General features: G+C 44.4%; 1 protein-coding gene across 1 annotated transcript; it reads left to right on the top strand.

Annotated features, from left to right (window-relative positions):
* The first annotated feature begins 560 nt into the window (after positions 1-560).
* Positions 561-5,700, top strand: NEFM (neurofilament medium chain). The gene is made up of 3 exons (XM_025874024.2): positions 561-1,763; positions 2,443-2,567; positions 3,831-5,700. Exons 1-3 carry the CDS (start codon positions 684-686, stop codon positions 5,209-5,211), a joined length of 2,586 nt encoding a protein of 861 aa, XP_025729809.1. The 5' UTR covers positions 561-683; the 3' UTR covers positions 5,212-5,700.
* The last annotated feature ends 20,728 nt before the right edge of the window (positions 5,701-26,428 follow it).

Genomic DNA, 26,428 nt, shown 5'->3' with positions numbered 1-26,428 from the left:
AGGGGAAATGAGGATGGGGGAGGGGAGGAAAGTAGGGGGAGGGGAGGCAGGAGTAGGGGAGAAGGAAAGGACGGGAAGAAAAAGGCCCAGGAGGAAGGGGCTGAGGAGTGAGTGGGACCAAAGAAGGCTAAACGTGAGAGAGCGAAGAGATGCCCAAAAGAAGGGAAAGAGATTCAGCACAGAAGATGGGTAAAGAAAAAAGTAATGGAGAAAAGGCAAAAGAAAAGAAAAGCCGTGGGTATAAGAAAAGAACACGGTGGCCAGCGGGTCGGGAGAAAAGCTGCCCGAATGGCAGAAGAGTGACTAGACAAAGAAAGGGCGTTGCGTGAATACTCGCACCGAGGGTTTAAAACGCAATCTGAAGGCGAAGAGAAATGAAGAGAGGGGGCTTGAGGGGCGACAAGTGGTCTGGGACCAAGAGGAGAGTTGGGGGAGGGGCCGGGACCGGGCAGCAAAGTCCGGGGTCCGATGCGGCGTGGGCCCACGTGGAGCCGGCGCTGAATCACTGCTAAGCCGTCTTTACCCCCCTCATCTCCCCCGGCCCGGTGCCCGCAGTCCCCGCCTCCTCGGCCGCCGCCTCCACGGGGCGGGGCCCTGGCCCGGGACCAGCCGCCGCGGCTATAAATGGGCTGCGGCGAGACCAGCAGAACGCTGTGACAGCCACACGCCCCGAGGCCTCCAAGATGAGCTACACGTTGGACTCGCTGGGCAACCCGTCCGCCTACCGGCGGGTCACCGACACCCGCTCGAGCTTCAGCCGCGTTAGTGGCTCCCCGTCCAGCGGCTTCCGCTCGCAGTCGTGGTCCCGCGGCTCGCCCAGCACCGTGTCCTCCTCCTACAAGCGCAGCGCGCTTGGCCCGCGCCTCACCTACAGCTCGGCCATGCTCAGCTCTGCTGAGAGCAGCCTCGATTTCAGCCAGTCCTCGTCGCTGCTCAACGGGGGCTCCGGGCCGGGCGGCGACTACAAGCTGTCCCGCTCCAACGAGAAGGAGCAGCTGCAGGGGCTGAACGACCGCTTCGCGGGATACATAGAGAAGGTGCACTACCTGGAACAGCAGAACAAGGAGATCGAGGCGGAGATCCAGGCGCTGCGGCAGAAGCAGGCCTCGCACGCCCAGCTGGGCGACGCGTACGACCAGGAGATCCGCGAGCTGCGCGCGACCCTCGAGCTGGTGAATCACGAGAAGGCTCAGGTGCAGCTGGACTCGGATCACCTGGAGGAAGACATCCACCGGCTCAAGGAGCGCTTCGAGGAGGAGGCACGGCTGCGCGACGACACCGAGGCGGCCATCCGCGCGCTGCGCAAAGACATCGAGGAGGCGTCGCTGGTCAAGGTGGAGCTGGACAAGAAGGTGCAGTCGCTGCAGGATGAGGTGGCCTTCCTGCGGAGCAATCACGAGGAGGAGGTGGCCGACCTGTTGGCCCAGATCCAGGCGTCGCACATCACGGTGGAGCGCAAAGACTACCTGAAGACAGACATCTCGTCGGCGCTGAAGGAGATCCGCTCCCAGCTCGAATGCCACTCCGACCAGAACATGCACCAGGCGGAAGAGTGGTTTAAGTGCCGCTACGCCAAGCTCACGGAGGCGGCCGAGCAAAACAAGGAGGCCATCCGCTCCGCCAAGGAAGAGATCGCCGAGTACCGGCGCCAGCTGCAGTCCAAGAGCATCGAGCTCGAGTCAGTGCGCGGCACCAAGGAGTCCCTGGAGCGGCAGCTCAGCGACATCGAGGAGCGCCATAACCACGACCTCAGCAGCTACCAGGTAGGAACCGCGACTGCGCGGCCAGCCTGCGCCAGCGCCAGCGCCGCGCGCCCCCGACACTCAGGCACGCGACTCGGCGCGCTCTCCGCCGCGCTCCCTGGCGGCCGCAGGCCAGTGCGCGCGCGCGACGCCGAACAAGTTCGATGCGCAAAGCGTCCTCGCCCCTCCCCATCCTTCTCCACTCCGCCCCCATCCACCGTCTCCAGCTCCTAAGAGCCCTGACCTTTTACAAAAACGTGCTTTTTTCCTCGGGAGGTCTAGTTTTAAAGTAGGAGGTACACGTTCAAGTTGTTGACAAAGCAGCAAGTTTAGAATAGCTTGTGCAGAAACTCATATATCCTCAACTTTTCCGGCCGTGATCAGAAAACTCTTAAAATTGGCTTCAGCCCAAAAGGCTCAGATGAGAAGGGCCAGGTCGGCCGAGGGGTTTTCCCAAACACGTTTGTTTGCTGCTGAGACGAGTTCTAGATCCACTGGTCTCAATGCGTGGTGTGCCCAGGAAATCTCATATTGTCTAATAGATCCTGTTTATTTATTTGATAATTCCCTTGTTTTATCTGTTTTTGTTTTTGCGTTTTAAGGGGCTGGAAGCTACAGGGCTTACAGAACTGGAGGGAAGTGGGGGGAGGAGGTAGAAGTTGCTGTTGGAAGGATGAGTCTCTGGCTGTGTCTATTTCAGGACACCATCCAGCAGTTGGAAAATGAGCTCCGGGGCACAAAGTGGGAAATGGCTCGTCATTTGCGAGAATACCAGGACCTCCTCAATGTCAAGATGGCTCTGGATATTGAGATCGCTGCGTACAGGTACCGTGCTCACTACGGACCGGGCGGACCCGGCGGAAATACTTACCGCACTGCGGAGGCTGTTTTGGCAGGAACCCCATCACTTAAGTTAAAGCAAGCAGGTGGCCGGGATCTTAAATCAGTCCGTGGCTTTCTTTCTTAATTAAAAAAGTATATATATTCTAAAGAATTGTAAATGTGGTTTTACCACTCTACACAGCTTTAAAAGAGTAAACATGAGTTAAAATAAGTATTTAAATAAAATGTTTTGAAGGATAGCACTGACTGATTTCAGTGCTTATGCTTAAACTTTTTTATTTTAGTGAAAAATGTTTTCCAACTGTTTGAAACAAAAACGGAATTTTATTTTTTAATATTTCATATAGTGGTTTCAGCTTTTCGACTTTATAATGTCAAGGACAAATTCCAGGACATTCAATTTCTGTTTCTCTGTTACAGCTTACTATTGCCATCATCTGGCTGAGAACAGCTATAGATTGATAGGATGATATACACACAAATATTAGATAGAATATATTAGATATATTAGATAGAATAGAGAGAACATATGTATATTCTATTTTATTTAGATTTATATCTGCAGACCTAGATACACAACCAGGGAGAGAAAAGAGATTACAAGTCTGCTAACTGATGTCACCTTACTGTTGACTAAGTTCATAGGAGAAAATCCTCGACTAAACACTTTCTCTACTACCAAAAGGTCATCATCATAACATTACAGGAATAAATTGCATTCACGGCTCTCTCTCTTTTCAGGAAAGCTGAATAGTTATATATTAAATAGACACTTTATGATTAAAATTGCAGACCAATTTATAACTTGACATATCCCAAATTCTGATATACGCTAAACGGTTTTCTAGATTTGTTGAACATTATATTTGCTAAAAGAAATTTAGTGTACATCCTGAAAGGCCAAATGCTCAAGAAGGTCACTAATGTTTTTTTGGCCAGGAGGGAGCTTTTCAGCACATTCATGGTGCAGCAAATAGACTGCCGCAGAGCTGAGATTTGGTGGCTGGGTGTGTTAGTGGACTGTTGGGTGTGGTCAGTTACTGCAGCAGGTGATTGGCTGGTGGTCCATGAGAATCTCTGGATATGACACAGTAGACCAGTGAAATGATAGCAGGTATCCAGAATCTTTTATTTATGTCATTCTATTTGTTGAAAGGTACCTGCTGCAATTACCCATAACGTAATGAAACTCAGAAGGCCACTGAGATTTTAATTATGTTGTGTCTTTTTTGATCCGGTCCTTAGAAAACTGCTGGAGGGTGAAGAGACCAGATTTAGCACATTTGCAGGAAGCATCACTGGGCCGCTGTATACACACCGACAGCCCTCAGTCACAATATCCAGTAAGATTCAGAAAACCAAGGTAGAGGCTCCTAAGCTAAAGGTCCAACACAAATTTGTCGAGGAGATCATAGAGGAAACCAAAGTGGAAGATGAGAAATCAGAAATGGAAGATGCCCTGACAGCCATTGCAGAGGAACTGGCAGTGTCCATGAAAGAAGAGAAGGAAGAAGAGGCAGAAGGAAAGGAAGAGGAACCAGCTGAAGAGGAAGTCGTAGCTACCAAAAAGTCTCCAGTGAAAGCAGCTGCGCCTGAACTTAAAGAGGAGGAAGAAGGAGAAAAGGAGGAAGAGGAAGGCCAAGAGGAAGAAGAAGAGGAAGAGGAGGGTGCCAAATCAGACCAAGCCGAAGAAGGAGGATCCGAGAAGGAAGGTTCCAGTGAAAAAGAGGAAGGTGAACAGGAAGAGGAAGGGGAAACAGAGGCCGAAGGTGAAGGAGAGGAGGCTGAAGCTAAGGAAGAAAAGAAAACTGAAGAAAAGCGGGAAGAGGTGGCTCCCAAGGAGGAGCCGGTGGCAGAAGCCAAGGTGGAAAAGCCGGAGAAGGCCAAGTCTCCCCTGCCAAAATCACCCGTGGAAGAGGTAAAACCAAAAGCAGAAGCTGGAGCTGAGAAAGCCGAGCAGAAAAAGGAAGAAGAGAAAGTGGAGGAAGAAAAGAAAGAACGAAAGGAATCTCCCAAGGAAGAGAAGGTGGAGAAAAAGGAGGAGAAGCCAAAAGACGTGCCTGAGAAGAAGAAGGCAGAGTCCCCAGTAAAGGAGGAAGTGGCGGAGGAGGTGAGCACCGTCACCAAATCTGTAAAGGTGAGCTTGGAGAAGGATGCCAAAGAGGAGAAGCCACAGCCTCAGGAGAAGGAGAAGGAGAAGGAGAAGGCAGAAGAGGAGGGGGGAAGTGAGGAGGAAGGAGGTGATCAGGGTTCCAAGGAATCCAGGAAGGAAGACATAGCGGTAAATGGGGAGGTGGAAGGAAAGGAGGAAGAGCAGGAAACGAAGGAGAAAGGCAGTGGGGGAGAAGAGGAGAAAGCGGTTGTCACCAATGGGCTAGACCTGAGCCCAGCAGATGAAAAGAAGGGGGGAGACAGAAGTGAGGAAAAAGTGGTGGTGACCAAAAAGATAGAAAAAATCACCAGTGAGGGGAGCGATGGTGCTACCAAATACATCACTAAATCTGTAACCGTCACTCAAAAGGTCGAAGAGCATGAAGAGACCTTTGAGGAGAAGCTAGTGTCTACCAAAAAGGTAGAGAAGGTCACTTCACACGCCATAGTAAAGGAAGTCACCCAGAGTGACTAATATTTGAGTCCATTGTAAAAGGTTAAGCCATATGACAATTTTAATATGCATGTGATTGACAGCTTCAAAACAGAACGGGTTCTCCCATGGGGGCTCCAGACATTGTATTTTACTTTGTGCAATATGAGGGAACTGCATGCAAGCTCAGGGTGCTCCCTCCTCAGTCTTTGGGTGATTGAAATGCATGATATTGTACGTACCTGGGGAATTGGCCAATTTCCTAAGCTGTTGGAAGGGGGGTACTCGGGGGGGGGGGGATGTCTTGAGATGTATTATGCAAAGAACCAACTGAGCCAAAAATAATAAATGAAACACAGAACTCTCTTAGCCTTAAGAAAGCTATATATGAATAATTATGTTTACCTCACTGGTGCATTTAAAAAGGACTTTTGTTCATGGGAGAACCTCGTTGACATGCACAGTTTGCAACCTTTCGTTGATTGATGTTAAATGTCACAGCAGTACTTGCTCAATAAAGGTCATATTGGAAACATAGTAAATTGCATGGTGTCGTGTCATTTCCAAGTGAAATCTCCACTACCTGACCCTTTCTTTTCCTAGAGTAGATTATTTGGTGTGGGGGCGGTTATAAGTGACCTGCATTTCTTATTATTTCCCTGAGGGGATCACTGAGAAAACATAACCGCCAAAAACGTCTTCAGGTGTCAAAACCTTTATTTAGCCCAATATCCACCTCAACATTTTAAATGTGTATTTTTGAAATAAAAATTCAAGCATCAGATAAAAAAGCAAGATTCGTGGGATAAAAGTCTTCAATTTCCAAATGTTTTAACCCCAAACCAAAACTCAGAATGTGAAAGTGAGAGGGACAACTCCGGAGTCATAATGTGTTTCTTGGAGTTGAGAGGCAAAGGGAATCACAGCATTTATAACAATGTGTCCAGAAAAAGCAGGACTGAAATCGTTAACAGTCCTAACAAGAAATATCAAACACAAACATACACACACACACACACACACACACACACACACACACACACACACACACACTCCTTTTCTGCAGCACTGATTCTTGATTTGGTTGACAGAGATTTATACTTTTGGTGTTTTATTAATTGGGGAAAAATAATGTCAAAAATAAAATACTTCACTCAGAAAAAAAAATGGTTTTCTCTCATATAGGCAAAGAAGTGTTTTTAGATTTGAAAAAAAAAGCCTGATCTTGAACAAGGAAATAATACCACTCCCTTTTCAATATGTATCTGTTCTAGACCTTTAAGAGCATTACTAACTTATTAATTAATATGTTGTTTGTTTCAAATCCATATTTTTCTTATCAATCAGATCATCCCAATAATATAATCCTCGATGCTCTTTTTAATGGCTTTTCAAGATACCCCAATTTTAATTCCTAAGTGCACCCAGGAAGCTCATTGCTAATATCAGTATTTGCAATGATGTTTCCCAATCACTAGCCACTTGCCAATCCTCACAATTTTTGCTGTATCTGCATATCATTTGCACGGTGTATTTACATTTTCCTTTAAAAACTCAAGTTTAATGTTAAAACACTAATTTTTCTGAAGTAATATCCATGCCATCCATGGTAAAATAATTTTTAAATATAATCAGCAAAAACTTAACGATAGCTCTGTAGAATTGAAAAGTTAAAAAGAGCATATTGGAAAAATTCAGGACAACTCCTAGGTTGGAAGAATGAGCAGAAGAGGTGGGTGTTGGGAAGACCAGCTAAGACAGCCCTGGGACTGGAGGTAGCAGGAATCATCATGTAGTCACAGGGCTGACTAAACTCAAAACTTGTATCACGCCATTGGAATGTTAGAAACACAATATACATTTGTCCCATGCCCTGGCCAGCAACACATGTCCCATGCCCCAGCCAGCAACACAATAAGTGTCTTAAGAGTCCCACAAAGACTGGCACCCATGATGCAGCAGCCTTTCCCCAGGGAAGAGTCTCGGAGCTCTTACGAAGTGGGAATAGAGGGGCAACTGGGTGGCTCAGTCGGTTGAGCGAGGTCCTGGGATCCAGCCCTACCTCAGGCTCCCGGCTCAGCAGAGAGTCTGCTTCTCCCTCTCCCTCTGCCCCTCCCCCTGCTCGTGCTCACTCTCTCCTCTTACCCTCTCAAATAAGCTAATAAAATCTTTTTTTAAAAAATGAAATGGAGGAGTACCTGGGTGGCTCAGTCATTAAGCGTCTGCCTTCGGCTCAGGTCATGATCCCAGTATCCTGGGATCAAGCCCCACATCGGGCTCCCTGCTTGGCGGGAGGCCTGCTTCTTCCTCTCCCCCTCCCCCTGCTTGTGTTCCTGCTCTCGCTCTCTCTCTGTCAAATAAATAAATAAAATCTTTTTAAAAAATGAAGCAGGAATAGACTGGATCTATATGATGTGTTGTTGAATTTTTAAAATACCTACTAACGAGGGTGCCTGGGTGGCTCAGTCAGTTAAGCATCTACCTTCGGCTCAGGTCATGATCTCGGGCTTCTGAGATCAAGTCCATGTCAAGCTCCCTGCCCAGCAGGGAACCTGCTTCTCCCTCTGCCTCTTCCCCCACCACCACCCCTCCGCCCATGCTCTCTCTCTCCCTCTCTTTCTCAAATAAATAAAATCTCTTTAAAAAATAAATAAATATGGGTGCCTAGGTGGCTCCGTCGTTGGGATCCCCGGGTCCTGGGATCAAGTCCCTCATCGGGCTCCCTGCTCATCCGGAAACCTGCTTTTTCCTCTGCCTCTGCCCCGCCCCCCTGCTCTGGGCGTGCAGGCGCGCGCCCGTGTGTGTGTGTGTGTGTGTGTGTGTGTGTGCGCGCGCGCGCGTGTGTGTGTGCGCGCGCGCACGCTCTCTCATAATTTCTCTCAAATAAATAAATAAAATCTTTAAAATAAAAGGCTAGAAAGAAAAGAAAGAAAGAAAAAGAAAGGAAGGAAGGAAGAAAGAAAGGAAGGAAGAAAAAGGAAGGAAGAAAGGGAGGAGGAAAAGACAAGACTAAATATATAGCCATTACTATAAAAATATTCATTTGTCTATACCTAAAATCATTTCATTACCAACACTGGCCCCTGAGGCTACCACAGCTTAGAAACCCCTTTTTGTAGCATATACTGTTTTCAAATGACAGGACCAATCAGAAGCCCTCCCCAAGGCCAGCACTAGAGGCTTTGTCCCTTCAACTCCAACTTTGTTTTCAGCCCTCCCATTTTCTTTCCTGAGAATAAAAGAATTTTTTAAATCCTTTTTTAAAACATTTTATTTATTTATTCATGAGAGACAGAGGGAGAGAGAGAGAAGCAGGCTCCCAAGGAGCAGGGAGCCCGATGCGGGACTCGATCCCAGGACCCTGATCATGACCTGAGCCAAAGGCAGATGCTTAACCATCTGAGCCACCCAGGCGCCCCGAGAATAAAAGAATTTTAATTATACTTCCACATATTCCAGAGCACTGTTCTGTCCTCTTTAAAAATAATGGAATATATCATGGGACGCCTGGGTGGCTCTGTCTTAAGTGTCTGCCTTTGGCTCAGGTCATGATCCCAGGGTCCTGAGATCAAGCCCAGCATCGGGCTCCCTGCTTGGCGGGAAGCCTCCTTCTCCCTCTGCCTACCTCTCTCTCTCTCTCTCTGACAAATAAATAAATGAAATCTTTAAAAAATAATAATAATAGAATATATCTTCAATAAGCCATGCCAACATATCTAAAGGTATCAGATTGCTTGGATGTATCATTAATTCAACAAATATTTATCATGAGCTAGGGCCTGGGAATACAGTGATCTTCTCTCCTGGAATTCACTAATTCTATTGGCGATGCCAATTATTATACTACTATTTAAAGAGAAAGCAATGTGAAATTATGTTTTCAAATATGTTCAGTGACAGGGAGAGACTACATTTAAAAACTCAGCATAAACCTCCAAGTATTTATGAAGTTAGAATGCTTTTTCCCTAACTATCATCAGTCCAAGGCTATAATGACATTAAGCCATTGATAAATAGAATTTCTTCTTTTCAGTAGATTGCCTTAGAGATACTTCTTCATTTTAAATGTTGTAAGAAGTACCAAAGCTAATTAGTTCTCAATTTTCAAATCGGAAATTGAGGCACAGAAAAAAAAAATGTTAACTTTCTCTGGGTCACACAGCTAGTATGTAATAGAGCTGGGATTTAATCCAGATACTCTGGCTCCAGAGCATCTATGCTTAACCCCTTGCAGTACACTGTCCCTCAAATCCATCCACTGTGGCCATCTCAATTTATAAGGTGATTCTGGGGTGGTCTCTTCTTTCTCTTCGGATTGCAAGAAAGAAAACAGATCTATGCCATGAGTCTTTCATTTAATATGCCTACAGATCTCTTTACATTAAGAAAAAAAAAAAAAGGATGTGATATTGCTTCTTTGTGTCACTGTTTGCATCATGAGAATAAAATCTCCAGATACAAATTAAGCGTGATTCCTTCTACCACAACAGCTTGCAGTGTACAAAAATGTGGCAAACACTTTTCTTATGACAACTTTAATGTTCAATGGAAAAGGAAAGTGTTATTTCTAGCACACTGTCTTCTATTGCCAGTCAGTGCAGAGACAGTATTAAAACATTGGGATATTCATTCCCACAACAAATAGATTGGTTGTTCCAGTTTGGAGCAAGTTACTTTTTCCTGTTGGTTTATGTGATTTTCTCAAGGGAAAACAGGAGCTATTTTCAGCGAATTATTTTATTGGCTTTGCCCAAAACTTGTCCATTTCCAGGGCTCCTCTAGCCTTAGAAGAATAAAGCTTTGGCAAAAACAATGGACTGGAGTTCACGACCCAGGTCTGTAGGTAGTTAAATTTTGTGTCTTGAGTCCATTGTATTTTATCCCTCTAAGCTTCTGCTATAGACTGGATGTTTGTGTCCTGCAGATTTGTACATGATGTCCTAACATCCAATATGATGGTATTGGAGGTGGGCATTTTGGGAGGTGCTTATGTTCTGAGGATGGGGCCCTCGTGAACGGGATTAGTGCCCTGATAAAAGAAAACTCAAGGAGCTCCCTTCTCCCCCCACCACGTGAGGACACTGAGAAGAGAGTCATCTTCCAACCAAGAAGCAGGTTCTCACCAGACACTGAATCATGACGCCTTGATCTTGGACTTCCCAGCCTCCAGAACTGTGAAAAATAAATTTCTGTTGTTCATAAGCCACCTGGTCTGGCATTTTGTCATAGCAGCCAGAACAGACTGAGGCAGCTTCCACTTATAAAATAGGGGCACTAACATACTCTTCAAAGGGCTGCTGAGGTAATTAAATGAGATGATACCTGTGGGAAGTATTTTGCACTGTAAAAGATACATAATAGCTGATCAAAATCATTGCTGAACATATTGCATTTTAAGTTGGATCAAAGCTATAAGTACAGAATTTATGTAATGTCATCATAAGAAATCGACTGGAACATTAATTTCCTTATCTATGATTTCAATGCAGATTGCAATTACAACGAGTTTACCGGAATAAGTATACAGTATAAACATACATGTTTGCATAAGCACATATATTTCTTCATCAGTGTACAGTGATACACTGTAATATATTCATTATCCACATAGAAAAAAATAAGTGGAAGATAATAGCATTTTTCACTACAATAAACCATAGCAGCTGCTTAGACACCACATAATCCACCTACATAATCATGGGGTTTAGAAGTTTCTTGATGCAAATTATTTAAAACAATATTGAGAATTAGAGAAATAATTTTGGGCTAGGCCTATGAAGACAACTTTAAAGATTTTTATTTATTTATTTGAGAGAGTGAGAATGAGAGAGAGAGAGAGCACATGAGAGGGGGGGAGGGTCGGAGGGAGAAGCAGACTCCCCGCTGAGCAGGGAGCCCGATGCGGGACTCGATCCCAGGACTCCAGGATCATGACCTGAGCTGAAGGCAGTCGCTTAACCGACTGAGCCACCCAGGTGCCCGAAGACAACTTTAAATCCCCAAATCCATATTGATTGTGCTCCACATCATAATGCAAGGCTCTCAGAGTTCTCTTCTACTTCTTATTTGAGGTATTTTGAAAAATGATTACATTATATCTTCAATAGGTTATTAGTTTTAGGTAATACTCCTTAAGTCTAATGAGCATTCTTATTTTAGAAGAAACCATAGTTGAAAAAAATTAGTAGTTGACTAGATCAAAAGCCTTTCTTTATAATATTTAAGGGGAGGGTAATCATTCCGAAGACCTAAGCAGGATGTTAGACCACTTACATAGGCCCACCCCCATGCCTCTGGTCTTGCTTTGGAAGTACGGGGAGATGGGGGAGGAAAAAGGTTAAGGGAAAGGAGTCAAGGGCCCAAGAACTTGAGCGACAATATTGTTTTCAGAAGACAGACACAGGAATTCCCGATTATGAATCAAATTCATAGGATCACAAGTTGGAGGCCAACTGCAAATATCATAGGCTCTATCTTGGGGCTTTCTCACATTCATATAAAGAGCAGGCCATGATGATGCCATGAAAAGGAGATGTCAGTGAAATTAACCTCCTTGTCTAATTGGAGCCCAGTGCAGGGCTTGAACTCAAGACCCTGACTGAGATCAAGACCTGAGCTGAGATTGAGAGTTGGATGCTCAACCGACTAAGCCACCCCTGTGCCTCTCGGTTCTCATCTCTTAAGGGAATTTTGGTGAAAACGGTAAAATTACCTGTTCACATTAGGGCTTCTGAATACCCTTAATTTTAACACTTTATAATCTCCTCCAGAAAACCACAGATTGGTTGAAAACACAGAGTAATATAGCACAAAAACAGAGTAATATGGTAATACGCTCTTGGACTTGGGAAGCCTGGAACTCACCATAAGTCACAATATCTCCACACCTCCCATTTTAACTTGAAAACCTCAAGGATAGTTTAAATCCTGAGATAATGTTTTTAAACCTTTCTCAATTTAGATGTCAAAAATTTGTTCATAGCCAGAAAGAATATTTCAGCTAAAGAGAACTTGAAATAGCATGTGCTAATATTTAGAAGGATAAAAAGCTAAAAGTTATTAATTTATATCCACTTATATATGTAATATGTGGATATCTGGAGGAGGAAAAAGGAAACTGTCTATCCTTTTTTCCAGATATCCTTATAATCCAGACTGCCCAGTTGTTTCTGAACTGAATTTTGGAGTGGCCCAATTAAAATTACAAATTTAAACACAGCCGGGAATAACCATTATCTCTGATAAATAGGAGGTGCCTAGTAAATTCTCCTTGTTATGAGTAGTAGTAGTAGTTTAAAAAGTATTAATTAAAGTTGTAGCATATATTAAATTATCATATTTAGAAGCGATACACACAAAAATTCAATCCGTAGCAAACCTTTAAGAAGAGCTAGATATACCTTTGAACTTTATTTACTATTTGTTAGTTAGAATCACAGAATCCTAAAAGTTGGATTCGCTTCTGATTTTGAACTCCCCTTTTTTCTGCCTGAAAAGTAGTTGCCTCTCTTATAATGGAGCACCTAGAGTGACAGGAAAAGTTACTTTGTCCTGAGGCATGCATCAGGCAGGTTTAACTGTTTGCAATGCCTTCTTTCCACCCTTCCAATATCTGACCCCCCCACACCGGTGCAAGTTCTGAGGAGTCATATCAATCTCAATGCCCTTTGTCCTAGAATGGACCTTCAGAAAGGTGAAGGCCCAGGTCCAAATCCAAATAACTCATCACAATAATAATTGTGAAGCTTATTACATGCCAGGCACGTTACCTGTAATAAATCACTGAATCCTCCTAAGAAATATATGTGCAAGTATTATTTTCATTATCATTTTTTGCAGAAGTTTGGGCCTAAGGATTAGAACTCAGGCCGTTCTCATATAAAGCCCATACCTTTTCCACTACATACATTTATAGAAAAGATAGCAAATATATATTCTGTGTTTGTTCACCTCTAGAATGAATCTTTGCCCACTGGGCCTCGCCTGCCCTAAGGAGTCCCCATTGCTCTTTTTTTTTTTTTTTTAGTTTATGGAGGAATTAACTGACCTCCTGGAGTGTTCTTTTATAACTCATTGCTGTATAAATGGCAGAAACATCACATCTATCATCAGTTCCCCTGGGTTATCGGTTAGGTTCCATTATCCTCTGCCTGAATATGTAAATTTACTTTGTGGAATCCTCTTTACCAAATAAAGTATATTAAGGTCTGATTGGTACATGAAACACCTCATGTCCCTATTTTTTTCCATTTCTCACATTCTAAAGAAGGCAATGAGCAAACAAATGAATGTTTCTTCTATTAGTTACTCACCTATAACATAAGTATTCTGTAGGGTACAGCCACTGTACCTGCCTATCATCTTTGATCAACAATTTGTTCCTTAGAGATAACAAGGAAAAGTATTTTGATTGGAAAAGCGATTATTAGGTATCAAGTGAAATTATTTCTACGTATCTATCATTAAATAGGTTTGGACAGTTCTAATAAAAACTGTATCTTAAACGTAACCTGTTGGAAATTTGGGCAAATTTTGATATTTCACTTCCATAACCCACTCACTGTCCTCTGTTACTATCATAACTTGAAATGAAATTTCCTTTGCTGGGCATTATTGTCTATCTTCCGAATCACCATGCCCCTGTGAAAGAAGTTAACCGTGTCCGTCCACTGGGTTCACTCCCTTAGCACATTAGAATGAGTATTATAAATAGAAACAAATCATGTGGTCATGACATTTGGAGGACTGATGCCCATCTCCATTCTTAACCAGCTGCCCATGAAATCGCCACCAATATTCCTAAAGTTTTCACTTTCTCACTGGCAATTAACAAACTGCTCTGCCTCATATCCTTTGTGAAGGATACGCTTGTAGTTCTCAGGAAGAGACATGGATCTCAATAGTCTCATTAAAAGATGCAAAATGCAAGGTCTGGGGGGAAAAAAGTGAAAGAGGTCTTTCAAAGTATTTACCCCATCCTCAAACTGGGTAAAAAGAAGTGAACTCTTACTGGAGAAAGGAGAAAGACTTCTCAAAGGATGAGAAAATTAATAACATTAGAGACTTATACCTTTCCCATATTGACCTTCTATAATCCCACGTGTTGTCAGAAAAGAGAAAACTATATAATTAATTGCCACCCTAACACTCCGTTCAGTTCCACGCTTGGCATTTCATCACATGATTCATTTAATGATGTTGGCAAGGAATATCAATTTCCACATTGCACAAACACAGTATCCCTGCCCCCCTTGCTGCAACATTGGAGCAAGGCCACTAACAAGAGTGATCTATCTCTACACATACTCCCAACCTCTGCCCGTAACTACAAAGGCTGTGCCTGAAATGTCATATTGAGAACTTCTCAAAACTTGAAACTTTTTTTCCTATTTCCATCCTTTTCGGTGGCACTGGTCAGACAGAGCCTTGGTTTCAAATTATTTACTTGGCTCTTCCCCCAAATCTTCCCCCAAATCTCTGCAAACAATGAAAACAATCTAAGAAATATAACATAGCTTTTAAAAACACAGATTTTGGTTTGGAACTCAGGTCTGAACTTCCTAGCTGAGTTACTAAGTCAGAGGTCACTCAAGAGTAGAAAAAAACAAAAACATTCTAAGGGTTTCACACAGCATGGGAATTAATGCAGGGAAATGGTACCACAAAGTTAAGGCAAGGTTGAGAAGTGAAAAGGGAGTATATTAGTCAGCTCTGGCTGCCATGACAAAAATCTCCTAGACTGGGTGGCTTAAACAACAGAATTTATTTTCTCATAGTTCTGGAGGCTGGAAGTCCAAGGTCAAGATGCCAGTATGGTCAGGTTCTGGAGAGAGCTCTCCTTCTGGCTTGTAGACAGCCACTTTCTCACTGTGTTTTTACATGGCTGGGATAGAGAGAGCTAGATCATTTCATTTGTCTTCTTATAAAGCCACAAATTCTATCACATCTGGGCCCCATTCTTATGACTTCATGTACCCTTAACCATTTCCATAAAGGCCCTATCTCCAAATATAGTCATATTGAGGGGTTTGAGCTCCAACATATGAATTTGAGGGGGACACAATTTAGTCCTTAGCAGGAGACAATGAGGCAACCAGAAATTAGTAACAGAAAGAAGCCATTATCATCTCTGGGATTGGAGTGACACAAGTAGATGTTGTTACCAGAACCAAGAAGCCAGGGCCATCTGGCAGAAGCTTAGACCCATGGCAGCAGAGGCAGCCCGGTGAGAACTGAGACTATGGGAGGGAGGCATTGTCCAACGGAAGCCAGATTCAAAAGGGAGATGCAAGCACCACGGGATAGGCTGCCTAAGGCAGGGCCGGGAATGCCAGGGAAAATCCTCTGATTCTCCCCTCTCCCTGTCCTCCACTTTTTCACCAGTACCTCGCGTTGGCCTACACTCCCTGGAAGCTATTCAGCAAGGGAGTCTGGGATATGTAGTTCCTCTACAGAGCCGAGCAGGGCCAAGGTGAGGTATGGAGCTGAGGGCAAACTGACAGATGACTGGCACACTCACTGTGTGACCTTGGGCAACTCTCTTTTCTGAACATCAGTTCTCTCATCTGCAAAATAGGGCCAATAAAAGAGTTATTTGTAGATTAAGGGATATAATGCTTGTGAAGCATTTAGGTCAGAGTAAATTCTCTATCCTGTGATTAGAGCTCAAAAATGCTATTTGTCAATTAGTCAGGGGATGTATGTTTATTTTAGCTTGCCTTAACAATGAACAATCAGGAAGCTATGGTCAAGAGAACTAGTCTCAGGATCAATAAACCAGGAAAATCCAAATGCAAATTTGAACTAAGCTATCTTTAAAGTGAAACTTCTAAGAAGGTTAAAATAACTACAGAGTACCCATCCCAGCTTCCTTTCTGCTGTCTACTTCTTTTCTCCTTATTCACTTCCATTTGAGGCCCCTGCCTTTCTCTTTCCCCCTTGTCCAAAAGCTCCAAGGTTGTGTATAATAATTAAGATTATTAATCATTGGATCAATGGATCAAAACCAATGCATCATTAATCCATTCAGATTTTTCCTCATTTCCAGCTTTAGGCCAAGGGAACGTGTAAGCCCTTTATATAGATCATCTTCTTTATGGAATGACTCATCTTACTCAGGAACAAGGGTCTTAGCAGATGTCTTTTGTCTCTAAGAGACAAATAATGGCACTAGGAGCCCCTCAGCATATGACCCCTCAGCATGAACTGCTTACCAAGGGGAAGGCCATATCATTCTGCCAGGGTCACATCTTTCCTAATGAGGACACAGTACAGTAAAGATGGCAGATGGAATGAATCTCAACTTCTCTGCATGTCACTTCCTGGAAAAATTGCACATCTCAGACCAAAGGAGGCCCAAATGCTACCTACAAAGCTGAGGTCCCCAGGTGGCAGGCATGGGCAATTTCTCACATGAATCAAGGTAAGGGCATCTGATCAGCTTTGGGACTAAAACAATGGTAGGATTTGAATGCAGATGCAGAAAATAATCAGGACACAGCTGGGTCTCAGGGACAGAAGGGCTATAGTTAACAGATTCAAAATCTAGTTTTGACCTACTTGAAAACAATGCTCAAGCAGAAATCATTTCAAAACTAAGCTTCCAGGGGCGCCTGGGTGGCTCAGTCATTAAGCGTCTGCCTTTGGCTCAGGTCATGATTCCCAGAGTCCTGGGATCGAGCCCCGCATCGGGTTCCCTGCTCGGCGGGGAGCCTGCTTCTCCCTCTCCCGCTCCCCCTGCTTGTGTTCCCTCTCTCGCTGTCTCTCTCTCTGTGTCAAATAAATAAATAAAATCTTAAAAAAAAAAAAAAAAAAAGTAAGCTTCCAAGAAAACGAGAACCTTGTTGTAAGCAAGGCCTTTTTCCAGGCCTACCTCCTTTGGAGTTGGACATGAGCATGTCCAGCAGAGTCACTCAAGAAGCACGTGAGGCCTGGCTGTGTTTGTGCCCCCAAAAAAGACAGAAGGTCAGAAAATATGCTGGAGAAGAGTCATATTAAAGATAGCTGGTCACGAGTCTCTATGCAATGGTGACATCTGTCTCTACAGCAATGCCAATAATTAAAACACCTAAAACTTGTCTATTTCTCTTTAGAAAATAGCTTCAGACACATCATCCTGTTTAAGGCCTCACAATATGTAGGACAGCCATTGTGATTTCTCTTCTCGATTTGTGGAAATGGAAGCTCAGGGAAGTAATTTATCTATACATATAAGGGGAGAAACACCAGTGGGCCCTACCACATGCATTCCTAGGACATTTCTTAAAAGAAAGGATATTTAACTTTTACATTCAAGTGTAATGACTTTTTCATTGTGGAATATTGGCATTGTAGAATATTCTTCCATATTCCTGCCATCTTAGATAACTGTTATATTTCAGCACACTTCCAAATTTTTCTATGTACAAATCTGATATGGATGAATGTGATCATGTGAAAATATCATTAAGTAACCCACATTTTGAGTAACAAATTCAGTAACATTTTTTCAATATATTATAAATGCTGTTTCGTTCTATTTCAAATTCATCGCCATGACTAGACAATTACATGGATGCAGCATTTATCATATCCCACCATCCTTCTGCAAACAGCTCCCCTGTCTGGTCACTGTAATCTATTTGTTCCAGTTCATTCAACAGTTTCAAAGCCACAATACTACAACCCCAAACTGTATAGATTATGAAAATAAACGGGTTTGGTTGACAAAAATAACCTCTGTTATTATTATTACACTTGGTCCTTTCTTAAAGCTCAAACTACCAATTTATAATCCACAGATGTTTATTGAGCATCCAGTTCATGGGGTGCGTCATATCAGCTATGGAAGTGAGTAACTGATATTTGATTCATCTGACTTGAATAAGATGCAGGGTAAGCAATCTGTGGTGAGGTTGGTTTTGGCTTAAAAATTGACATTAGGCAAAATAAATATCAATAGCCAGGGTCACAATATAGGCGAAATAGGTTTGAGGAAAAAAGTTCAAAAAGGACAACAATTCAAGAGACCAAAGGAGGATGAGGAGAGGTAGGAATCTTACCATAACTAAAGAAGAAAGCTTGAAGAGAAAGAACTGACAATGGAGTTTGGTGGGGAAGGCACGACCTAACTAATAGTCAAAAAATACACTTATTTCTTGGGTGGCCTTGGGCATGTCCCTCCACAGATTCTCAGAATCCTGAGGATGGAAGCAACATTATCATCACAGTTATATTTACGTTTATTATGCATTTAGTAACTGTCAGGAAACAGGCTAAAGGCTTTACATGAATGACTTTGCTTAATTTCAAGGTTATAACCAGCCTATGAAAAGAAAAGTATAAAATCCACTGTAAAAGATAAGGAGTTGAAGATCGGGGACTTTGAGAAACCATTCAATGTCACACAACCAGTAACACTCAGAGAAAAGACTCCGACCAGTTCTCTGGGATACATGCTCTCTATTCTACACCAATACACTGTCCTTGAAAGGACATCAGGTTTAGTCCTACCCCTGTGATACTTAAGTCCACTTTATAACAATCTGTCAATACTGGAAAAACCCCAGTGATGAGGTCTACTATCTACCAAGCAGTCCATTCCATCCTGAACAACTCTGAATGCATTAACTCATTCAGTCATTCAACAAAGATTTGTAAGCACAAATATTTTATGGGACAGGCATAGCTCCGGGCCCAAGGAATATAGCAGTGAATAAATTGAGTCCTTTCCTTGTGGAGCTTATATTCTTGTAGGAGGGAGAAGGGGGGGAAAAAAAAAAACAAAAACAGAAAACAAATATAAAGGATTCAGTGGGTGATAAATGCTTTGGAGAAAAGGAAAGGAAAGTAAGGAGATTAGGAAGTACTGAAGGGGCAGAAAGGAGTTGCTATTGTATACAAGATAGTTAAGGAAGGTCTAATACATAGGACATATTGAAGAGATAAGATGCAGATATCTATGAGAAAAATACAGATACACATGAGAGAATCCATTCCAGGTCAAAAGAACATCAAGTGCAAAGGCTCTAAGCGAATCCTTACCTGGCACGTTTGGGGAGTAACGAGGAGGCCAGGGTAGTAGGAACAGAAGGGTCAAGAGGGAAGTAGGCATCAAAGAGAGGTGGGGCCTGATCCAGTGCAGGATAAAGTGCAAAGCTTTAGAGGGTTCTGAGCAAAGGAATGACACAGGTGCGTTTTGAAAGAATCACTGTGGCCGCTCTGTTGAGTATAGATGGGGGACAGGAGGAGCTGAGGGCAAAAGGGCCAGGAAGGAAACTGCTGCAAGTTTGGTACCAAACTTAGAATCAAAGCGGCAGCACCAGTGATGGTGAGAAGTTCCAGGTCACTGGTCATATTTTGAAAGGAAAGTCCGTGAGGTTTGTCAATGGACGATTACAGAGAGTAGAAGAAAAGAGAAATTGAAGGTGACTCCAGAGTGTTTGGCCTAGAAAACAGGGAGCATGGAGTCTCCATATTGACATGGGAACACAAGAAGACGAAGACGACAGGTTTAGGGAAAAGGAAGGGAAATGGGACAGAGGCTTTGCCACGGGAAGTTGACTGCCCATGAGACATTGAAGTGGAGATGGTCTCTTAAAGGAAGCCGATTGCCATAACCTCTGTGCCCTTATTTAACCTATAAAATGTGTAGCATGCATGTCCTCTGAGCTCCCAATGTTATGAGAAAAGGTGGAAGTGCTATCAAAAGTAAAACACACTATCAAACCTAAACCTGAGGATGGTGATCATTTTTATAGTCACTGAAATTAAAATCTCAGCTGCGAAGAATGAGAAGGATTGCGCAGATGGGGAATTTATCCCCATATGGACAGTAGGCTGGGGACAAAGGAGAAAACAAGCTGATGACAGAGATGTGAAACGAATGTGTTGGCTTCCACCGTGTAGTGTGGCCTTGGCGCTGATGGCATACATGGGCTGCTTGCAATCACCAGGCAATTATTTAAGGCTTTCCAAGCAATTTTCTGATCTTGATGTTTCAGAGCCAAGTCATTCCTGGTCAAAAAGGTCTGCCCCAGGAATTACGATTGGCAATCTGCTTGCTCTGAAACAAAATGGCTGGCTTTATTTTCTGGTCCTTTAGCCTCATGCTTCAACTCCATGTCCCACATGCGTGCCCTGGGAGAAGGGGACTCTTACACCAGACAGAGCCCCAGATTCCGTGCTGCTGGGGTGACAGCCACATCCCTCCAAAATGACAGCAGTGTATGGTTATCCCCACATTGCTCTCCACACTGGAACGGCAGCTTCCCATCTTCCAGGGGACAGAGCACAAAGTGAATTCTCAGTGTGTGAAGTCTGAGTCACTCAACTAGTTCACTGAATTGAAAACTAAGCACTTAAATTCAGCTTGTTTATTTTACAGGCAAATGTCTGTTTAAGAAGAAGAGAACTTCAAGTGGTTTCTCGAACTGCACATTTTTTACACGAACAACTCACTGTTGATTTGAAGAGCAAAAGACAGATAAGTGTCAAACACCTTGAGCTTGTCTGATTTATACACTTATTGCAAGGCAATAGGTGACCCCTGATAGAACTATTTCATGTGTTAGGTATCAAATGATCAGTAACAAAGTCAAAAATCTCAGAGAGGAAGAAAAGGGGAGAGGGAAAGAAAATCCCATGTTAAATGGTACCCATCTGTCCACTATTGAACCAGTGTTGCTGTAACCGAATAAGACTACAACACAATCTACTAATATCTGGGCCCATCAAAAAAGAACAAGAATAACAATAACATTATTTTTGACAGGACAGCACTGTATGGTGCAGGAAAATACACCGGAGTTTTAGAATCTAGTTCCAGCTCTGCTGTAACCAATGGCATCATGTAAGTCACTTTATTCTTCTGAATCTCAGTTTCCTTGTATGTAAAACAAGAAATATCTTAGGTAGCTTCTCACTTTGGAAGTCTATCATTCGATGAAATTTTGCACTCCGTGGAGCTCCTTCTTTGAAGGGCTAATGATATTGAAGGGGAGAACTTCAAAACACTAGCAAGATTTGTACCCCAAGCATTGAACTTCAAACACACATATCTGATTGCAGCCTCACATATAACATGGACAACACCTACCCTTGATGTTGCCCCTGCTCCAAAACCTGCTGCATCTTCCCCCATTTCATTCAGGAAAAACTCCATTCTCCCAGTTTCTCAGATTAAAAACTCTGGAGTCACCCTTGACTCCACTCATTCTCCCACATCCCATCTTCCAGCAAATTCCACTGGCTCTACTTCCAAAATCTATGCAGAATTCTACCCCAACCCAGAGCCCCCAGCACAAGGACCCACGAACACACCATCATCATTACCCACCAACTGTCAGGAACCTCCACACTTGCCCCCTTCACTCATTTTCAACACACAGCCAGAGTGACTCTTAACACACAAGTCACACCATGTCACTGTTCTGACTGGAAACCCTCCCAAGACTTTCCATGGCTCACCGTCTCCCACAGGGTAAAATCGAAAGTCCTTGCTCCATCTGCAATGCCTCACCTCGCTTACCCCCTACCTCTCTGGACCTCACCTTGCACCACTTCTCACCTCTGCCTCTTTATTCTTATTCCAACACACTGAGCAGGCTCCCACCTCAGAGCACCTGTTACCTGCCTTCTCTCTCACTTGTTTCGGATCTCTGACCAATGTCACCTTAACAGAGAAACCCTCCCTGACCAACCACCATAAAAGGGCACCCCCTGATCAAACTCTATCCCACTTACCTTACTTTATTTTTCATTATTACCCATATCACCCGAGATAGCATATGTGTTTTTTAAAACTCACCTGCCTCTATGAAAACAGGACATTTTTTTGTAAATGCCGAATCCCCCAGGGCCAAAGGACAGTATCTGGCCTATAAAAGTTACTTGTAAATTATCTGTTGAATGAATGAATGAATGATATAAACTTCCTGGAACACTTACCAGCAGATGTGGCCTACAATGAGCCCCTGAACCTGGCAGCCAGCCCCAGGACAAAGACTGGCCCAACATATGGGCTCAGAGGCCTTGAGCCCTCTTGTGAACCTTGCCTTCTTCCTTCTGTTGGGCCTCCCATACACCAGCGCTGACTCTGCCTGGTCCCAGGCCAGGCTAAAGCTCTCCCTGGAGCAGATATGAGGTCCAGAGAAATTTCTAGTGCATGTTTTCGAACCACCACCCACCCCTGGAAGAGAGCGAGAGAATATTATACCAGTAATTTTCACTTGGGTTCTCCCATGTAAGTTTTCCCACGAGGGTCTGGGGGATGAGGGCCCCAGGACATCACAAAGGGAAGTACCAAATGGCCTTACTTCGGCAGGCCTCCAAATGGAAGTGAGTGCTGGCTCTCAATATTCTACACAAGTTCTTCCACCAAAACTGTCTAGGATAATGAGTGAATGTTTAGAAGAAAAGACATGAAACGAACGTCTAGCCTTTGGCCAATGTGTTGCTTGTAACATGCAAAGGGAGAAAGCCGAGCCTCTCTTCCTGCCGCCCTTTTGTTATGCAGAAAGACGTACTACCTTCTCCGCCTCCCTCTCCACACCCAAGACTGGGAGTGAGCTGCAGATCTAAACCGGTTCTTCCCTTTACTACGGCTTCTCATGCTTAATGCGCGCCTGAATCGCCTGAGTTCTGGTTAAAATGCAGGTTCTAGCTCAATGGGCTTGGGGTGGGGCCAAGGCTCTACATTTCTAACAAGCACCTAAGTGCTGCAAACGCAGCTGGTCCACGTCCATCACGAAATCAGAAGGTGGTTGCATCAAGCCCGCCTGGGGCTGAGCTGCTTTCTCCGGGTCTGGTCCCCTTCCTCCAGCTCCCATCCCCACCGCAGCACTGCCGAAGCCTCAGAGTTCGGTTTCTTTACATTAAAATCCGATTCCTGGGCGGCTTAAGCTTCAGGCCAGGCCTCCGAGGGAAGAGAACAGCCTAGTGTGACTGCGGTTGCCCCCCTCGCCTGTTCCAGCCTGGGTCCCGGAGCCGCCGCCGCCCTGGCTGAGACGCCTCTGGGCTTGCTGAGAAGGTCCGGTGACAGAAGTTTCCCGAGAGGCTGCGTTTCTGGAGAGACGCCGAGTCGCGCCCGCCCGGGGACCGCAGTGGGCGCAGTGCCGCTGCGGACCTTTCCGGGCTGTCCTCCGGGCGCGGCGACCTGTAGAAAAATCGAGCAAAAGATGGATTCCGAGGGTCTCTCCCCCACCCCTTCCGTTCTCCGCCCCATCCCCAAATGACTGGGCTTCCTGCCGAAAATATGTCACCCAATCTGCTCTAAAGCATTTAAGTCTTGGAACTTCACCGTGTGCGGGGTGGGGTGGGGTGGGGGCGGGGGTCCCAGTCGCTAGAGAATTTGCCGCGGCCGCATTCTGCACTTTGGGGGGGGGGGTCGCTCTCCCTGGGGGACTGCGGGCTGCACCGGGTCCCTGCGCCACGCCGGCTTCCCTTCGGGGAAGCTTCCCTGGACTCTGCCCATTCACAGAAGCAGCTGGTTAAGCGCCCCTCCCCCTCCGCCCACCCCCGGCCCAACCCGGTGCTCTGGGTCTCTCCTGGTACGATGGAAAGGAAAAAAGAAAAGACCTGTGACCAGCGGCGGCCGGAGAGTCGGGTGGCGCCGAGGCGACCCGAAGGCGGCTTACATTGGGGGTGGAGGGAGTGACATTTGGCCTTTTTGGAGAACATTTTGATTTTTCCAAGACTTTCATCTCGGCTCATTAGATTCTAACAGGTTACGGGGGTGTATTCAAATTATTTTTAAAAGTATGAGACGGCTACATGTTTTCAGTGTAATTTTGAAACACCATCAATGCGCTCGGTTCTGTCTAGAAACACACCAGCTCTTGGCTGTGGGGCCCGGATCCTGCCTCGCGTTCTTCTCTCCGCCACACCGCGGGGCGAGGGGAGGGGAGCCGAGGGTGTCGGGAGAGCGTCTCGCTGGCCCCGGGCAGACGAGAAGGAAAGATCCTGAATCTACAGTTAGACCTTCAGCTCCTCAGGAAGGACGCCCTGCCGTTGGGCGAAAGGAAGTACTGTTCCACTCATTTTGCTTAAATGATCCCTGAGTTGGAGCAAAGTGTTGTTTCACAAGCCGGCAGGGAAGAGGTGCAGGGCTGCGAAGGCTCCTGGCTTCTGCGACTTGAACCGAGACGCCTGCCGCACCCCCTCTCAGAATAACAAACTGAGGGGTGAGTGCCCAAATAACACTCTCCCCCGCCCCGAAATACGCCGAGTGGATTGCTTTGCGTGACTTGGTGGGGGTGGGGGGGGCGCTTTGTTGAATGGCTGTTTGTCATCCCAGGAAAAGTGCCGCTGTGCCTTGGAAGCTGCAATCCGCCTCCACTCCTCATTTCTGGAGACTTCGGCCGAGTTCTGGGTTGCTAAAGCTCTCCCCGGAGGCACCCTGGCCGTTTTCTAATTTCCACTCTTCGGTGGCACCGGAAGGCATTGGGGGCAGGCGCGATGTTACAGGGGGGAACAAAGAACAAGCTGTTTCTGGCTCCTTCATCTTTCCCAAGTGCTCCGACTAAGTTACCAGAGTCACTAAGGCCCTTTGGAGATTTGGTTCACACTCTGAGGCCAAGGCTGCACACACATTCTCGCACTAAGTGCAGCATTACCAGGACTCTGCGTCCTCAGAACCGGCCAGTCCCAGGGGCGCCAACGGACAAACACGTTGCACCTGGGTGTGGGGAAGGTGGTCCGTTTTATTCTCGCCTCAGAATCGCCCTCTGATTTCACATGTCTGACACCAATTCTTCTGTCTTAAACTGTGTGAATGATTTGTGGCTTACAGTTGAGATTCTCTTTCACACATAGGCTCCCGTGGGTGTGCTAGATGGGGGAGGAGAAGGAGAAAGCCAGAGGTTCTCTCTAATGTATGCCTGTGTGTTTTAACCTCTGCAGTAAAAAGGTGGGGTTTTCCAGCGACTAAATAATTAGAAATAAATTAACAGCTCAGAACGAGTAGATCATTCCTTCCTCTCAAACAAGAGATGATTAGTTAAAACTCAGAGTTTTCATATGGGGTTTCTGTCTTTAGTAAGAGGGGCGATACAGAGTAACAAAGGAATATTAGTTTTGCTGCATCGAAGCATCCTACTAGGGTTTTGCCTTCTTTTGTTTTGTTTGTTTGTTTTTTAGTGGTCATATCAGGAAATGGCCCATAGTCTATATGAAATTATACAGATGTGGGTGGTGATAGACTGAAAGAGTGGCATTTAGCTAAGAGCAAAGGGATTAACGGCCATCGATGCACAAATGAAAATGTCTTTAATAGCTACAAGAAACCTGAGTCTCATCTACAGCCTCTGAAGTTTTTTCCTAAAGCCATTTCATATTTAAGACTAGCTGTAATCAACATAACTTTGTTTATTAGAAGTCTTTCATTTAAAATTATGTGTGTTCTATATCAGAATCTAAGGTATTAAAAAAAAAAAATCTGAGGTCAACTGGTTTGACCACCTCACAAAACAAGAAACATTTTTATTTTCCCGTGACAACCTACCCGTATGTCATGTATTAGTTGCCACCATATTTATCCCAATTAACTAAAATAATAGATATTTCATTTCAAATGAATTCATACAGGAAAGCTAAGGCCTGGAAGTATAGCAATCAAGCTTTATAGAAAAATAATATGGGGATACATATCAGGAGCTATTCAAATGTGCATAATACCCTTTTAACACATAATCCCCCTAGGGGGTTTACTAAAGAAATACTTCAATAGAAGGACAAACGTGAAGAAATCCATTGATAGAGATATTCATTGCCAAGCTGTCTATAATTTTCATGAACATATTTTCAAACTTAAATAGGGACACCTGATCAATTAAGTGTAAGTACTCTGATGAGAAAAAGAAGAAAATTTGAAGCTGGAATTGTTTCAGAATCTCTTGAATGGATGATTATTCACAAAAGAAATCATCACATGCACACTATCTTGTGGTGACCTCCAGTGATCTTCACCTCTTGATGTTTATGTCCTTTTGTAGTTCTTTCTCCCCCTGAATCAGAAAGGCTGGTCTCTGTGACCAAAAGAATATAGTGGAAATGATGGTGTGTGACTTTCAAGGCTAGGTCATAAAGACATTGCAACTGCTGCCTTGGTTTCCTGGAAGCCTTGCTTTGGGGGACGTCAGCTGCTATTTTGTAAGGATCCTCAAGTAGCTCCCATGGAAAGCCCCACATGTAGCAGAAATTGCCAGCCAAGTCAGTGAACCACACTGAAGTAGATTCTGCAGGCCTAGTTAAGTCTTCAGATAACAGTAACCTCAGCTGTCTG

This window comes from Callorhinus ursinus, unplaced genomic scaffold, assembly GCF_003265705.2.
Source record: "Callorhinus ursinus isolate GAN/ISIS: 27379988/994484 unplaced genomic scaffold, GSC_fseal_2.0 scaffold4, whole genome shotgun sequence".
In the NCBI taxonomy this organism is placed as follows: domain Eukaryota; kingdom Metazoa; phylum Chordata; class Mammalia; order Carnivora; family Otariidae; genus Callorhinus; species Callorhinus ursinus.
This window is presented reverse-complemented; position numbering and strand designations above follow the sequence as displayed.